The sequence below is a fragment of the Leucoraja erinacea genome, chromosome 13, assembly GCF_028641065.1.
Source record: "Leucoraja erinacea ecotype New England chromosome 13, Leri_hhj_1, whole genome shotgun sequence".
Taxonomy (NCBI): domain Eukaryota; kingdom Metazoa; phylum Chordata; class Chondrichthyes; order Rajiformes; family Rajidae; genus Leucoraja; species Leucoraja erinaceus.
In genome coordinates, this window is record NC_073389.1 from 7,017,291 (window position 1) to 7,033,923 (window position 16,633).

The window sequence follows — 16,633 nt, forward strand, 5'->3', positions numbered from 1 at the left end:
AATTGGACAATGTATAATGTTGTTAGAAGTGATAATTACCACCCAGTTAATAACTACTTTTGTATTCAAATCATCTGGTAATAAATGGGCTGCACAGCAGTAGGGTTGCTGCCTTACAGCGCCAGAGACCCGGGTTCGATCCTGACCACTGGCACTATCTATACGGAATTTGTTCTCCCTGTGACCACGTGAGTTTGCCCCAGGTGCTCCGGTTTCTTCCCAAACTCCAAAGACGTACAGGCTTGTAGATTAATTGGTTTTGGTAAACAAAAATTATAAATTGTCCCTTGTGCGAGGGCAGAGCTAGTGTCTGGGAATCGCTTATCCGCATGGATTCAGTGGATCGATGGGCCTCTTTGGGAAGTCATTAGTCTTGTAGTAGGCAGAGTGCCATAGAGCAAACGGATCTAGGAGTGCAGGTACATGGTTCCATCAAAGTGGCATCACAGGGTGATCAGGAAGGCTTTCAGCACATTGCCCATCATCAATCAGTGTATTGAGTTTAGAAGCTGATGTTATGTTACAGTTGTACAAGATGGTGAAGTCACATTTGGGGTACTGCGTTCAGTTTTGGTCATCCTGCCACAGGAAAGATGATGTTAAGCTGGAAAGAGTGCATAGAAGATTTACGAGGATGTTGCCAGGAATTGAGGGTCTGAGCTACTGGGAGAGGTTGGGCAGGCTAGGACTCAAGGAATAGAGTGCAGGAGGATGAGGGATGATCTTATAGAGGTGTACAAGATCATGAGAGGAATAGATGGAGTAGATGCACAGTCTTTTACTCAGAATAGGGGAATCAAGAAACAGAGGACATAGGACTAAGGTGAGAAGAGGAAGATTTGATAGGAACATGAGGGGCAACTTTCTCCACACAGAGCGTGGCGGTTAAATGAAACGAGTTGCCAGAAGGGGTAGTTGGGCCAGGTACTCTAACAACATTTAAAAGACATTTGGAAAGCTACATGGATAGGAAAGGTTTAGAAGTAGATGAGCCAAATGCAGATAGGTCGGACTAGTGTAGATGGGGAATCTTGTAAGGCATAGGCAAGTTGGGCCAAAGGGCCCATTTCCATGACACGAATTAACCAGAGATAAGACTGTATTACATGTTAAATTGTGAAATGGGATAGTTCAGAACCACCCATAAAAGTAGGCATGTTCAAAATATGCCGGGGCTTCTGGCGTCACTTGTCACATCCTGAGGTTTAGTGTAAAGTGACAACACATGCACATTCTACTTCAAAGTTATCCAGGGGATGGGAGATTGCAACCTTCACATGGTCCGCCCTGTTTCAACGAATGCAATCAACTTGGCCTACACAATACAATACAATACAATTTTATTTGTCATTTGAACCTCATTGAGTTCCCGGTGTTACTGTCTACCAGACCTGCGGTAAGCCTCCGAATCTCCGGGGTCGGGTCGCAGCAGCGCGCCACCACCGCTCCTCCCGCTCTGAACTCGGCCAGCTCTACGATGGTGAGTAGGTCTGCAGGCTCCGCGATTGGAGCCCCAGGTCATTCCTGCTGGAGGCCGCTCCACGTTGCTAGGCCCCAACGACAACGGAGACCCGACAAGGAAAAGGTTGGGTTCTCCGTGCAGGGGAAAGATTTTAAAAAGTTTCCCCACCCCCCCCCCCCCCCACCCCCGTCACACACACATACCCCAAGACAAAAAAAAAAAAAGCCGCTGCGACGCGCGACGTCGCGCCGCCCACCGGAATCAAATAAGATCAAATAGAACAAGTTGTCCCACAACTTCAGGCTGTGCACGCCATAAGCAAGAACAAGTAGTTATGCAGGTCAGCAGTGCCACCATTCTTTGTTGTTTTGATGTGTAAACAAAATAATAATTCTTTTCTGACACATCAAATATTGCAAACTTCAACAGCTCGTAAATTCTAACTCTACCTTTTCTTTCATCACTTTCCTCCAAGCCCATTCTCCTCCCAGCCCCAGCCCATTCTGATCATTTAATCTTTGATTCAAAAAGATCTATCCTCAGCCACGGCTTTATCTCTCTGCATTTGAATCTTAATGGCTTCCGAACCCGACATGACTTCAAGCTCTTTTTTGCTGCCTTCACTGAAGTCCTTACCCCAGACCCATTCCATCACACCTCCCATCTTATAAATTCCCAATCTAATGGACTACTTTTTCTGACCTTTAACCACCTCAAAATCTATTTGTTGCTAACTGCCAAGACGATACTGATGTCTCCATTTTTCCATTGATCTTACTCAACTTATTAACACGTGATGTGACCTTAGAACTATTCTTTTAATTGGTATTTGTAACATGGTCATAACAGCCATGTACGTCAGACTTCCAATTACAAGCAGAACACTACTTACTGTGCCAAATAGTTAATTATTACTGTTAAAAATAAATTTAATAGTAATAACATCGTTAAATGTTTATCAGATTTGCAGACATCAATTACTAAGAATAAACAGAACAATAATGTTAGCCATCTCTAAAATTCAATGAATATCAGTGTAGTTTAAAGCACGAAACAAAAGAAAATAGCCTCCAGTGCTCATACTTTGAAAGTACAGTGTACACGCTTCCAACTAGATTTGATGGCTGAAAACAAATCCAGCTCATAACTGGTAGAGAAAAAGACATGCACTCCAAGAATAAGCTTGCCATTAAAATATATTGCATTTTTACTAAACAGGCCAATGATACCCAGAGTATCTGCTAAATCAACAATTAAGACATCCCAATTTAATTTTAGCTAAATTGCACTTTTCCTTTCATAATACATTTAGTCAGGCTAATGGCTCGAAGATTTCATTGACAGCTTGCTAGCTCGGGTCGAACTGTAATGATTATGAATTTCATGTTGCAAATGGCTTCAAGGGAAATAGCAAATGTAGCCAAGAGCTGTTAAGTTTTAAAGTGCAAAATTGGGAAATACTTTGACTTGCCCATTTGCAAGCAATAAGATAATGCAACCATCATAAATGCAGGTGCTACCATTTGTGTATCAAACTGGAAAATTAATTAGTGACATTTTTTCTCAACAGATTTTTTGAAAGTAACCTTTCAGGCAGGCTTATACTAATTATTATCCAGCTTTTGTTAAAACATAAAATTTGTAAACTATTCCTCAGACAATTATCCCAAATGCTCGTGCAGAAGTTCAAAATGGTGGAAAGTAAGATTACTACCTTTTAGTGAATTAAACAGTTGCTGCCTTACAGCGCCAGAAATCTGGGTTTGATCCTGGCTACAGGTGCTGTCTGTATGGAGTTTGAAAGTTCTCCCTTTAACCATGTGGGTTTTCTTCAAGTGATTCAGTTTCTTCCCACACTCCAAAGACATGCCGGTTTGCAGGTTAATTGGCTTCTGTAAATTGTCCCCAGTGTATGGGTGATCGTTGGTCAGCATGGACTCGGTGGGCCGAAGGGCCTGTTTCCACACTATCTCTAAAGTAAATTGCTCTAGTACAAAGACCAAGTTTAAAAGTCTAGTTGATCAAAGTTCATGATCAGCATGATTCAGCAAGGAGGGAATGGATGACATATTAAGGGAACCCTGAATGACCGGAGGTTATAAATTTGGTCAAAAAGAAGCCCGTGCGAGGTTTAAGGTTTATGAACTCAGACAGGGCTTTTGAGGAATATAAAGCAAGGAGAAAATAAATCAAGTATATGATTTGAAGAGCCAAAAGGGGCCACAACTTGACATTGGGGGTCAGATTAAAGCGTTTTATACCTACATTAAAAGAAAGAGGCTAACCAGGGAGAAGGTAGTACAGCTGAAGTATAAAGATGAAATTTGTGCTTGGAGTCAGGGATTTAGGTGCACTATTAAGTGAGTATTTCGCATCAGTGTTCACCTTGGACAAGGAGGACAATAAGATCAGTGGGGAGAATACTAATATGCAAGGACAAGAACAATTTTAAATTCTGAAGCTGGTGGTTTTTGGGTTCTTGAAGAGCATTAAAGTGGTTTAATCCCCAGGGCTGATAGGATCCATCTCAGGTTATTGAGAGAAGCGAGAAAGGAGATAGCCGGAGACTTGATAAAGATGTTTCAGTCATCTCCAGACACGAGCAAGGTCGTCGAGAGTGGCAAATATTGTTCCTTTAAGTAGAAAGAATCCAAAGAATTCTTGGCCACCGACCCTTACGTCAGGTAGGGAAGCTACTGGCGAGGATTCCAGGATAGGATTTACTCCCATTTTGAAGAGAATCGGTAATTTAGGGACAGTCACAATGGCTTCGTATGCGGCAGGTCAACTATTTTTAATTTGATCAAGCTTTTTGAGGAGGCGACAAGAGTGATCGATGAGAGATGTGGATGTTGTCTAAATGGATTTTAGTAAAGCATTTGATAAAGTTCTCCACAACAGGTTTATCGAGCAGATTAAGATGCATGGGATTAACAGCTACTTGTTCAAATGGATTCAGAACAGGTTTACTGATAGAGGACAGAAGATAGTGGTAGAAGGACAATATTCATGCCGGAATGAAGTTCTGCACGGATCTGTGGTGGGACCTCTGTTACTTGGATGTAAACATTGACAGGTTGGTTAGTAAATTTATTGATGATACTAAGTTGGCTGGGTTCGCGGACTGAGAGGAAGGCTGACAAAGTGCACAGCGGGATATGTATCAGCTACAGAAATGGGCGGAGAAATGTCAGATGGAGTATAATCCAAGCAAGTGTGAGATGTCGCCCTTTTGGTCATTAAATATAATGGGGAAAATATACAATTAATGGCATGACCCTTAACAGCATTAAGGTACAGAGGGTTCTCCGAAAGTGACAACACAGGAAGATAGAGTGATCAAGAAGCAAATGGTATGCTTGCTTTCATATGTCAGTATGAGATATAAGAGTATAAGAGCAAGGAAGTCATTATGCAGCTTTATAGGACTTCAGTTAGGCCATATCTGGAGTATTGTGTACAGTACTGGCCGCCCCATTACAAGAAGGATGTTGAAGGTTTTGGAAAGGGTGTATAAGCTACATAGAGTGGTTGGACAGACTTGGATAGTTTTATTTGGACCACCAGAGGTTACGGGGAGACTTGTTAGAAGTATATGAAATTCCAAGACATAGATAGGGTAGACAGTCAGAACCTTCTTCCCCAGGATGAAAAAAAATCAAATATAGGGCATAACTTTAAGGTGAGAGGGTCTTTTCAAGGAGATGTGGGGGACATGTTTTGTTTTGAAGGTGGACACAAAATGCTGGAGTAACCCAGTGGGGCAGGCAGCATCTATGGAGAGAAGGAATATGTGACGTTTTGGGTCAAGACCCTACCCGAGACAGATTTTTTTTTTTTTTTAATTATATTTTTTAATACACTGAGTTTAGTGAGTGCCCGCAATGCATTGCCAGGATGGTGGTTGAGGCTGACATGATATGGCATTTAAAAGACTTTTGGATAGGCAAATGCAGGGAATGAAGGGATAAGGATAATGTGACGGCAGACAAGCAATGGTCTTGGCATCATGTTCACAGATATCATGGACCAACGTTCTTGTTTTTTATATCTCTAGCCAGAATAAGACTCCTCCAGGACTGTCCTGTTTTCTATGAGTAAGCCAGTTCTGAATCCAAACGAACAAATCACCATGGCTCCCATGCATTTTATTCTTCTAAATCAGTCTACCATTTTATCACATGCCTGACTAAAATCCATGTATCCTGTAAAATGTAATATTCTACAAACAGAATAACAACTGCTTACAGAAAGAAACCTGGGAAATAAAAGACTGGCGAGCCTCACATCAGTGGCTGGGAAGCAATTGAAGAGGATTTTACAGGATACATGGACTTTGCTACACTGGATACATGGATTTTGGATTCACTGCTAGCCCCAACCTCAGTTGACAATTGGAATGCACTCAACTCTGATCACCTTAACTTGGGAAGAATTCAGTGGACTTGTAATTCAGATCTACTTCACACAAGGTTATCAGCTCCATCAAATCCTCTTAAAGATGAGCTTTAAAAAAAAAAAAAAAAAAAAATCTTCAATTCACTTTGAAACATTGAAATTCCAGAATATGGTCTCATTATGAAACATAAACAAGATAGCTGATATTTTACCAAGAACATTGACATATATTTGTAGTTACAACTTACAATTCCTCCCATGTGCGCTGGCAAATATTCAATGTTTATATATTCCTGCACATCTGTTTTGCTGGCAAATTTCAGTAGATTTAAGGCATCTGGTCCTAACCAAGTTTTCACAATTTTCCAGGCAGCTGCAAAAAAATAATTATCTTTATGCAATGATCAATGTCCATCTGTACAAGGTTAATTATTCAATTTGTGTTAAGATGCTTACCGTTCATAATCCATGGCATTTCATATATGACCATTTTGGCTGCAAAAGACATATATAATTTTAAGAGCAAGAAACCAAATAATTAAAAGCATACTTCAATATAATCCATTTCAGTAATCTAATCAATCAGCTAACTGTAAAATCTTCAGAATTTAAACTGCCAAATCAATTATAGTCAAAATATTGCTGCCAGTTTGTCAAAATATTTGTTTACTGTATTTCCCGGCAATGAAGAAGCTATTTTTTACTTTAAAATAAGGCCGGAAAATTTACCTGCATCTTGGAGGGCAAAGGTTAGCTTGTTAGCCAACAGCCAAATCGCTTTTAAAACATGGACACACACACAATGAGGCCTAACACAGGTGTTGGCAACCTATGGCCCGGATACGGCCCGTAACACAAACTTTTTTTTTCCACAATTAGATTTCACAACCTGGGAACTGCAGCCAGTCCCGGGGCACGCAGGCGACCTGGCGCTACAGCCAGACCTGTCAGCCGACCTGGGCGCTACAGCCAGTCCCGGGGCAGGCAAATTGACCTGGGAACTGTAGCCAGTCCCAGGGCACGCAGGCGACCTGGGAAATTCACGGGGCACGCAGCCGACCTGGGTGTCTGCGAGCGGCCGCCGGGACCAGACAGCGGACCGGCTGCCACCTCAGCGCCTTCTGCCGGCCCGCCCGCCAGCCAGCCACGGTGTCCTTTGGCACAGGTAAAGGTGATGGTTGGTGGGTAGCTACTGGGTGGAAGGCAAGCTGCTCTGCCCCGGGCTCTCTCTCTCCCCATTATGTAACCTCCCTGAGCCAGGAAGTCCTCGTCCCTCAGACCTGAACTGCACAGCGCATTGTGGGACAGGCGAAGATGGAGGCTCCCCGGTCCAGATTTCCCCTTTGAAGGAGTTTCACATCTTCCTATCTACTGACTAAACCAAACTCTTGACCCTGTTCCACCAGCCTTTTTACAAAATTCAGCCTCAAAAATGGGGGTGCATTTTCAACGCAGGGAAATACGGTAATTAGAAGCATTTCGCGTATCAATTGCATCTAAACCTGTAATATACATGGATAACAAGGATGCACAGCTATTAGATCTGTACTAACAAAACATTTCACAACTCATGCCTTCATAACTATATACATGGCATCCAAGACAATCAGAATTATTGCTAATAATAATAAAATCTTGCTTTTAAACACGTTTTAAAGATTTTATCAGCATGCTTTCACGCATCTCAATGCAAGCACAAGCTCAATATGATATTGCCTGTCTGTTCCATTAATTTGGCTTCCAGGAGAAGTGGATGAGAAGTTATAGGACGTAATAAGATAACACAAAAATGTTTTTACTTTTCTATTGTAGGTTTTTAAAATGGAAATCTTAATCTGAACCCCGTCAACTTCGCTGAACAAATGATATGCTTCCCATTTTTATTTTTGGTAACACTAGAGCAAAACGTGTAGATTAATGCCACATACTCAGCAGAAGATAATTGCTCCAGATTAGTTCCCATTGTAGAATTGGCTCAGGAATCTGAAATTTATCTTATGTGTAGGAAGGAACTGCAGATGCTGGTTTAAATCGAAGGTAGACACAAAATGATGGAGTAACTCAGCGGGACAGGCAGCATCTCTGGAGAGAGGGAATGGGTGATGTTTCGTGTCGAGACCATCTTCAGACCCAAAACGTCACCCATTCCTACTCTCCGGAGATGCTGCCTGTCCCGCTACGTTAATCCAGCATTTTGTGTTGGCTTTATTCCTTGGAGTGCACGAGGATGAGGGATGATTTTATAGAGGTGCACAAAATCATGAGAGGAAAAGATAGGCACAGTCTTTTACCCAGAGTAGGGGAAATTGAGAACCAGAGGTTTAAGGTGGGGGAGGGGGAGGGGAGGAGAGATTTAATAGGAATCTGTGCCGCAACCTTTTTTTGCACAAAGGGTGATAGGTGTATGGAACGAACTGCCTGTGGAGGTAGTTGAGCAGGTACTATCATAACGTTTAAGAAACATTTGGATAGGTACATGAATAGGATAGGTTTAGAGGAATATGGGGCATACACAGGCAGGTAGGACTAGTGTAGATGGGGCTTGTTGGTCGATGAGGGCAAGTTGGGCCGAAGGGCCTGTTTCCACGTTGTATAGCTCTATTTCTTCATTAATAAGCAATAACATAACATAGTAACTGAGGGGCACAAATACCCGTCCTAAAGAGTAACTGTAGGTGGATTTTTAATAAAGGACATCTTTCAGATTTTGAAAAAATGCAACCAAGTCGCATCTAATCCCATTTAAATTAACATTTGTGGTTTCCAGATACTATTCTTGGGAGTTCAAAAGAAAAAAGACCAGAATCATGCACAACTACCAACTCAGACGACATTATGAGTGAATTTTACTCTATGGAAGAAGCAATACTTGATTCAGCTGCAGGGGAACTGTTTGGGAGGTGTTTAAACTGCAATATTCAAATATTAGAAGCAGAATATTGGGACTTCAAACTATTGTAACTATTATTGTAACTAGAAAGAAAATCATTATTTTGCAAAATAGAAGTTTGCTAAGATATCAAATTGCCACAGAAAACAGCAATAGTGGTAGAATCTATAACAGCATTTTCCACGAGTGATAAATATTTGAAAATTATTAGGAAAGATTGAAAAGTGTAAATTTTAGCTTGTTGATCTTCCTATTTTTCTTTTCATTTGAAAGTTCATAAATGGTTTACTCTACTGCAATCATCTCTTGCCAAGTTTCCTATGCTGCAGTTAACTATAGCCATCAAAGCTGCTGAACATTGCTGTTTATTAAACTGTACCAAATTTTTAAATAGTACATGTTGCTGGGCAAAATAAGTTGAGTATCCACTAAATATTGGCTTATCACCTTGGATGACATTATTATTCTGATTATGTGGCAAAAGTGTGGCATTAAAAGAAAGGTTCTAAAAATGAATGCATGCATCAGAAAATCCAGTTTAGTTAGTTAAAAAAAGATTTACATTAACTTCACTCCTGTGCTAGAGCAATCTCTTCCCCTTTCATCTTTTCCTACTTATCATTTAGTGACTTTTACTTTGTTTTCAATGCCAAAACGTGCACAACCTACTGGTAAAATCAGTTTCAAGATTAAAGCTGACAGGGATTCAGGCAAGTACACATTTATTTTTAACATCTAATCATACGTTTTTCACCGGTATAGGAGCTCCCTTACATTCATCCACCCCCCCCCATGATATGCGCATAACCAATAAACGGAACAAAAAAACCCCCTGAAAAACATACTTGAAGCAAATAAACTAGTAAAAGGTGTTACAAAGTACTTACAAAGGTACTTAGGATAATAGATCTTAAAACAGTTGATGATAAAACGCACAAAGTCCATATCCTAGAAATCAAAACAGAATATATTAAGGATATTTTTTTTAAATAAAATGTTATCAACAAATCTTCAACAGTTTAAGAAGGAACTGCAGGTGCTGGAAAATCGAAGGTACACAAAAATGCTGGCGAAACTCAGCGGTTGCAGCAGCATCTATGGAACGAAGGAAATAGGCAACGTTTCGGGCCGAAACCCCGAAGAAGGGTTTCGGCCCGAAACGTTGCCTATTTCCTTCGCTCCATAGATGCTGCTGCACCCACTGAGTTTCTCCAGCATTTTTGTGTACCATCAACAGTTTAATCTGTAAAACAAGTAGTTTCACTATACCCTGCATAATTCCTGCTACTAAGTTAAAAAAAAACTAATTTAGAATTAGTGACCTCAATCAAAATTATTTTATCTGATATTTTCTTTCTACTGGTAAGTCCAAACAGCTTCAACATAATGGAGAAACAAGGAACTGCAAATGTTTTTTTTAAAAACAAAAGAAAAGACACAAGGTGCCGAAGTAACTCAATTTGTCAGGTGGCATCACTGGTAAAAATGGATAGATGACTATTTAAGTGTGAATTGTGACACCAGATGAAGGAATATGGGTGACAGGGAAGAAACAGGTGTGTGTCCAGGTGGGGAACAGAGAAGGCCCGAGGAGGTTATCAAAGAGACGGGGGCCCCCATCCCTTTATTATTTGGCCAACCATCAGTCTATCAAAAAACTCTTCTCACCTGTATTCACTTATTACTCGCCAGGCTTTGCCCTGCGCCTTCTTCTAGCTTTCTCCCCTTCCCCCATCATAATCAGACTGAAGGGTCCTGACCCAAAACGCCACCCATCCATGTTCTCCAGCAATGTTGTCGGACCCGCTTAGTTACTCCTGCATTTTGTAACTTCTATGCAAGTGATTTTTCTATGTTGTTACTTCCTGAAAACTCATCAAAACTCACATGCATATTTCCACCAATTCAATACCACACCTAAAAGAGGGAGCTTAAGCTAATGAATTTCTAAATCAAAGAAAAATTATCTTCAAACCTGACTTCTGAAAGTAGTCTGTTAACACACCTGTTAAAATAATTTCCAAATTTAAAAAAATGATGAAACACAAGAGAGCAGCATTTTTAACAGGAGAACCAGGCCACTCTCCTCTCTTTCACTATAGTACATTTTATTACAGGTGCACAACCTTTTATCCGAAAGCTTTGGGACCAGACACTTTTCGTAATTCGGAATTTTTCGGCCTTCGGAATGGAAGAATGTTATCGTAGATTTTAACGGCTGGCTCAGTGGTAGAGTGCTCGGCTCATATCCGCAAGGTCGCGATTTTGTGCCACGATCCCAGCAGTTACTCGGTCGCGAGTTTGAGTCTTCAATGTAGTTTTTTCTTGCAGAATAAATGTTTGTATGAAATGCAGTGTAGGAGAGGTGTACTGACTGTGTGGGCAGAACTTTGGAAGTGATTGCCCACCAGTCTCTAAAGTCGCTGTGTCTGCCTGTCCCTGGAATAGCAGGGGACAATCAAACAGCACAATACCCCCCTCCCCCTCCAACTCCAGAGGAATCCGCTCCCCGATGGGCCGCTACGGCGACAAGTGGCAGTTCGCCCACAGCCCGAGCTGCGCCACCCGAAGAACAAGACGTACCTTGCACGCCATCAGCTTCAGCCCCTACCGTGTTCCTCTGTAGTTGGAGCGGGGCTGGGCTGGAGTTGCTGATCTGGGATCTCCGTGCTTGCAGTGGGCCTGGGGGTCGGTGTCCCGATGAGGGGGCGCAGCTCGGGCTGTGGGCGAACTGCCACTTGTCGCTGTAGCGGCCCATCGGGGAGCGGCTTCTGGTGGTCCTGACGTCTCCGGCCAGTTTGCAGTTTTGCTCTGGAGTTGGAACGGGGCTGGGCTGCTGCTGGCTGTGGGTCCCTGGGATCTCCGTGCGTGCAGTGGGCCTGGGGGTCGGTGTCCCATTGGTCCTGACGTCTCCGGTGACTGGAACTGACCTGCTGGCATCGCCGACGTGAAGACAGTGCAAAGCCCCCGCGCCGGTGCAATGGGCGGGGAGCTGGAGAGGGGAGGTCACACACATGGCCAGGAAGCAGAGGGGTGTAGGTGGGGTGAAACTGAAGGGAGCGACAATCCGCTGCTGCCTGCCCGCTGAGTTAAAAAGTTCCCACGCAAGACTCACGATACACTGTGTATCGTGTCTACCGTGGGAACTTTTTAACTCAGCGGGCAGGCAGCAGCAGATTGTCAATTATTAACCCTCCTGCGCAATATACCCTCACCTTCTCTTTTATGAATGGGGATTTAGTTCCCCTTTCTTCGAGGACCGACCGGAGGTTCCGCTGTCACCTCTGCGGGTCACCCTCGGTGAACGTCTTCAAGGACCTTTCTTTAAGGACCGAAAAATGTCCGCTATTCGGAGCTTTTCGTTATTTGGATCTTCGGATAAAAGGTTGTGCACCTGTACTGAGATTGACAGCTAAGGGATCCATTCGGAAGAGATGTTACAGACCTTTGGATGTTTTTAGTCTTGGACCTTCTACTAGTCAAGTGGTAGCTAAGATGCTGAAAGCAAGATACTACGCAAAAGGTTTTGGTTTGAAAAACAACTATTGAAAATACTGGATTTATTGAACAAAAAAGGCCTCTTATTTGTTCATGTGACAGGAGTGGAATTTAGCCATTTAGCCCATCAAGTCTACTGCGCCATTCGATCATTGCTGACCTATCACTCCCTCCTAACCCCATTCTTTTGCCTTCTCACCATAGCCTGACACCCGTACTAATCAAGAATCTATCTCTGCCGTAAAAATATCCATTGACTTGGATATTGGACTTATAATGAGAATAATACAATCTTATACGATTTTTTCTATTATAATGTGCATACCAAACCCCTCCAATTTGCATTAGGTCATGACAAAGTCCTAAGCATGGAAGCAGTCTGAAATACTGCATTTAAAATACATTTGGAGAGGTACATGTGTAGGTGAAACACTGGCAGGTGGGTAGATGGGGGACTAGTGTAGATGCTCTCTAAATGTATTTTAAATGTGGTTATAGTAGTTATGCAACTACCTCCTCTAGCAGCTCATTCCATATACTGTGTGAGTATTTTAGTGATGTTGACTGACAGATAAATATTCACTGGAACACTGCAATAATTCTCCTGTTCTTTTTCAAATAGTGCAATGTAATCTTTTGCATCCACCCTGAGAAAGCAGAGGAGATTTCAGATTAATGCCCGATGCAAAAAGCTATGCTTCAGACACACCCACAATTGAAGTGCAGTTTGTGATTACATTTCAGGAGTGAAAAGGACTTTCTTTAGAAAATGTGCTACTGCTTAGTGCAAACTGACTTCTTATTGCCAGGCACAGTCAATTAACAGAACTGCTCTTTGTAACCGTCTTGATTTCTGCTCAGCTAGATTTCCACACCCAGCTAAAAGATTAGGGAATAGGTTTTTATGTTACTGCAACTGTGCCTTGAAAAAAGGCAATGCAAACATTCTACCTGCCTGCAAAAAGGCAAGTGTTTTCACATGCTTGTGCTGTGATTATTGTTCTATCGGAGACATATGACAAGACCATAATCTTGACTTTTGAGCACTACAGGAAAAATAAACTCAGATTGGTCACACTTTAAAATATAACTACATGATCTACTTTAGATATTCATTTTGGATTTATCATAAAATGAGAGAACTTCCTGACAAAGAAAAACATGATATGTGGATAAAATTTCTGGTAATAAGATTAAACCAAAGCAGCCCCCACAGTATCTCACAGCCCAAAATATTTAGCTGTAGAAAACAGCAGGAAAGGTACATGGATTTGAAAAAAAGATAATATTGCAGCACTTACTACATTGCTTAATCCCGTTTCAGTCAGGTCAAATACCACAGTCAGAGGTTTTCCTTGCTCTCTTTTGGAATATCGTTCCAACCAAAAGGCAACATATTTCTTTCTTTCCAAAGTTGTCTTCGTATCTTTGATGTGCAATTTCACTCTGAACCAAACTGGCAAAAATCATGTCAAAAACAGTTTTATCAACAGTCAGGTACAATTTAGTTGTGCAAATTAAGACAGTATTGGTGTTACTATCCACTAGGTTATTTAATTAGCTCAGAAATAATGTTCACCATTATGAAATTTAGACTTTACAGATAAAGCACGAGACAGCTCGGCCCACCAAGTTCGCACCGATCCGTGATCTACTATGTAGTGTACCTGGACTTTCTGAAAGCATTTGATAAGGTCCCACATAGGAGATTAATGGGCACATGGTATTTGGGGTAGGGTGCTGACATGAATCGAAAATTGGTTGGCAGACATGAAACAAAGAGTAGGGATTAACGCTTATTTTCACTGTACACGTAACAAGGTTTGTTTTGCATGCTATTCCAATCAGATCACATACTATACGAATATAATCAGGTCAAATTCAAGCACAACAGATATAGCAGAGGAAAGGAAAAAATACAGAGTGCAGAATATAGTTCTATGCATTGTATCACATCAATTCCATAGACACTGATGTTACAAAGTAGGTGGCAGCACAAAAGACTTAGAAGATAGAGGATTAAGTAACCAGGCAAGAACATAACAGATAGAATATGGAAAAAAATAGGTTATCTACTTTGGTGGAGAACGAAAAAATAGAGTATTTTTAAATGGTGAAAGATTAAATGGTAGTGTTCAGAATGTCTCAAGTGTTCTTGCATGCAAATCATTTAGCTCAGGTTCAGCAGGTATTGTAAAGGGCAACAAGAATATTGCATACAGATCTGTTCTTCCTATCCAAAAGGATATATTTGTAACGGAGTGCAGCAAACGGTCATCATTTTGATTCCTGGGATAAAAGATTCATTGTATTGGAGAGATTGTGCACAATATGCACTCCAGTTTGGAAGAATAAACAGTGATCTTATTGAAACATATAAAATGAGTATGGGGCTTAATAGGGTAAATCCAGAATTGTAGACACAAAGTGCTGGGGTAACTCGATGGATCACGCAGCATCTCTGGAGAAAAAGGGTTCCAATCCGTAACGTCACCCACCCATCTTCAGACCTGACCCCAAATGTCATCCATCCTTCTTCAGACCCGACGCAAAATGTCACCCATCCTTCTTCTCCAGAGATGCTGCCTGAACCACCGAGTTACTCCAGCACTTTGTGTTTCTCTTTGGTATAAACCAGCATCTGCAGTTCTTTCCTACAAATTCAGAGTTGATGTTTCCCTCTGCCCAAATGCCCCAAACCAGGAGTAACTGTTTAAAGGTTTGGCTGTTTAGTGCGAAGATAAGAAAATGTATTTGCCAAGAGTACATCTTTGAACTTCTCTGCCCAAGAAGTCAATAAGTAGCAACCTTGCAATAACCATTTAACCATGCAATAACCCATGACACATCATTGCTGCCAATTATACTAATCAAAAATTCTAGTGTAAAGTATAATTCTTAGTGTAGAAACATTTGATGTCATCAGTCAAAAGAAAGCAAAACCAGTTGGCGCTCAAACTTATTTCGCTTTGCAATTAGATCAATGATGATCTGGATTTCAACTTCATTTAACCACCAAATCCATCAATTAAATACAGCAATGAAACAATGAAACTCACATATTTTGTTCCCCTCCTTATCATATCCATGAAGGTAAACAGCTCCAGTTTCAAAAGTCCATTTAGGAAGACTTGACTCGCTTAAATCTGTAACAAGTATATATAATTAAAATGCATTTACACAATGTGTCAATAAATCTTTCAAAATAGTTCAAAAAATTCTTAGATTGAAAATTTCTGGGAATAATTTGTCAAGAATGATTCACAATCTGAACACAATACTGAAATTATTGGGTTTGTTATGCACACAGCGACTGAAGCGTTATAAACTGATTTAAACCCATTATAAAATGGAGGCCAGGGTTCCCCATCAGCAATTCCCATTTTGAACTCTATTGAAAAACACAAGGTTACAGAAATTAAGACGTTAACAGATATAGAACAAAAAAGAATCCAGCATGGACAAGTTGGGGCCTTAAGGGCCTATTTTCATGCTGTATGACACTCTAGATGAGATCAGGTACATGTATTTTTTGTAATTAATAAAAAAGCATGTAGCTCTTTGGGGTGTGAGGGGGTCAACCACATGCACCTAATATTAAAAAGTCAACTGACCAATTTTAGATTTAGAGATGCAATGTTTTCAAACGTCAATAACAACAAATATTTGTAAAAAACATAGGTTGCCAATACCTGTCGAATTAGACTTCAGGAAAGCGCGTGAAAAAAAATATTATTTTAAACAACCAGCATGATTTTGAAGTTATCATTGCTAAATGATCTTAAAATACCAAATACTTATCTGCAAACTTCATGTAAGACAAAGTAAACTCAAGCTTTAAAGTATTGGCTCAAACATCTAATAACTCGTCGGCAATTTATTCTGTAATTGGCATTCACACACCTCTATTACCAATAGAGGCATTACTTCATTCATTCTGTGATTAATTGTCATAGTTCCATAAATTGCGACTTCTTGCTAAATACAAAATGAAGCTACCACAGGATAAATGCTACAGAAAATAATTAGTGGTCATACAATTTCAAAAGTGATCAGTTTGTAATAAATAATTGAAACAGTTTCTACATTAATTGTTTACAATTTTGTTGTAAACTCTGGAACTAATCTTTAAATTACTATGATAATGGTAGCATATAAATAAATTCTTGATTTAAAACTCCTTAAACTTTAAAAAATATAAACATTGTAGCATCAACTCTGCACAAAACAGACATACTTCAGTTAGAGTGGAAAAGACACCCACAGTCTAATTATTGAAGCAGCAGTGGCACAGCAGTAGAGTTGCTACCTTACAGCACCACAGACCCTGGTTTGACCCTGACTATGAATGCTGCCGGTACGGAGTTTGCGATCGCATGGGTTTT

General features: G+C 40.8%; 1 protein-coding gene across 2 annotated transcripts in view; it reads right to left on the minus strand.

The window, feature by feature from the left end:
* The window catches only part of mospd2 (motile sperm domain containing 2), a 63,923-nt gene that overhangs the window by 40,081 nt on the left and 7,209 nt on the right, over positions 1-16,633 (minus strand). For both annotated transcript variants that reach the window (XM_055644376.1, XM_055644377.1), the window contains exons 4-8: positions 15,308-15,394; positions 13,550-13,704; positions 9,638-9,698; positions 6,317-6,355; positions 6,109-6,233 (exon numbers count right to left, since the gene is read on the minus strand). In XM_055644376.1, the coding sequence (XP_055500351.1) occupies positions 6,109-6,233; positions 6,317-6,355; positions 9,638-9,698; positions 13,550-13,704; positions 15,308-15,394 (467 nt within the window). The remainder of the gene's footprint in view (positions 1-6,108; positions 6,234-6,316; positions 6,356-9,637; positions 9,699-13,549; positions 13,705-15,307; positions 15,395-16,633) is intronic.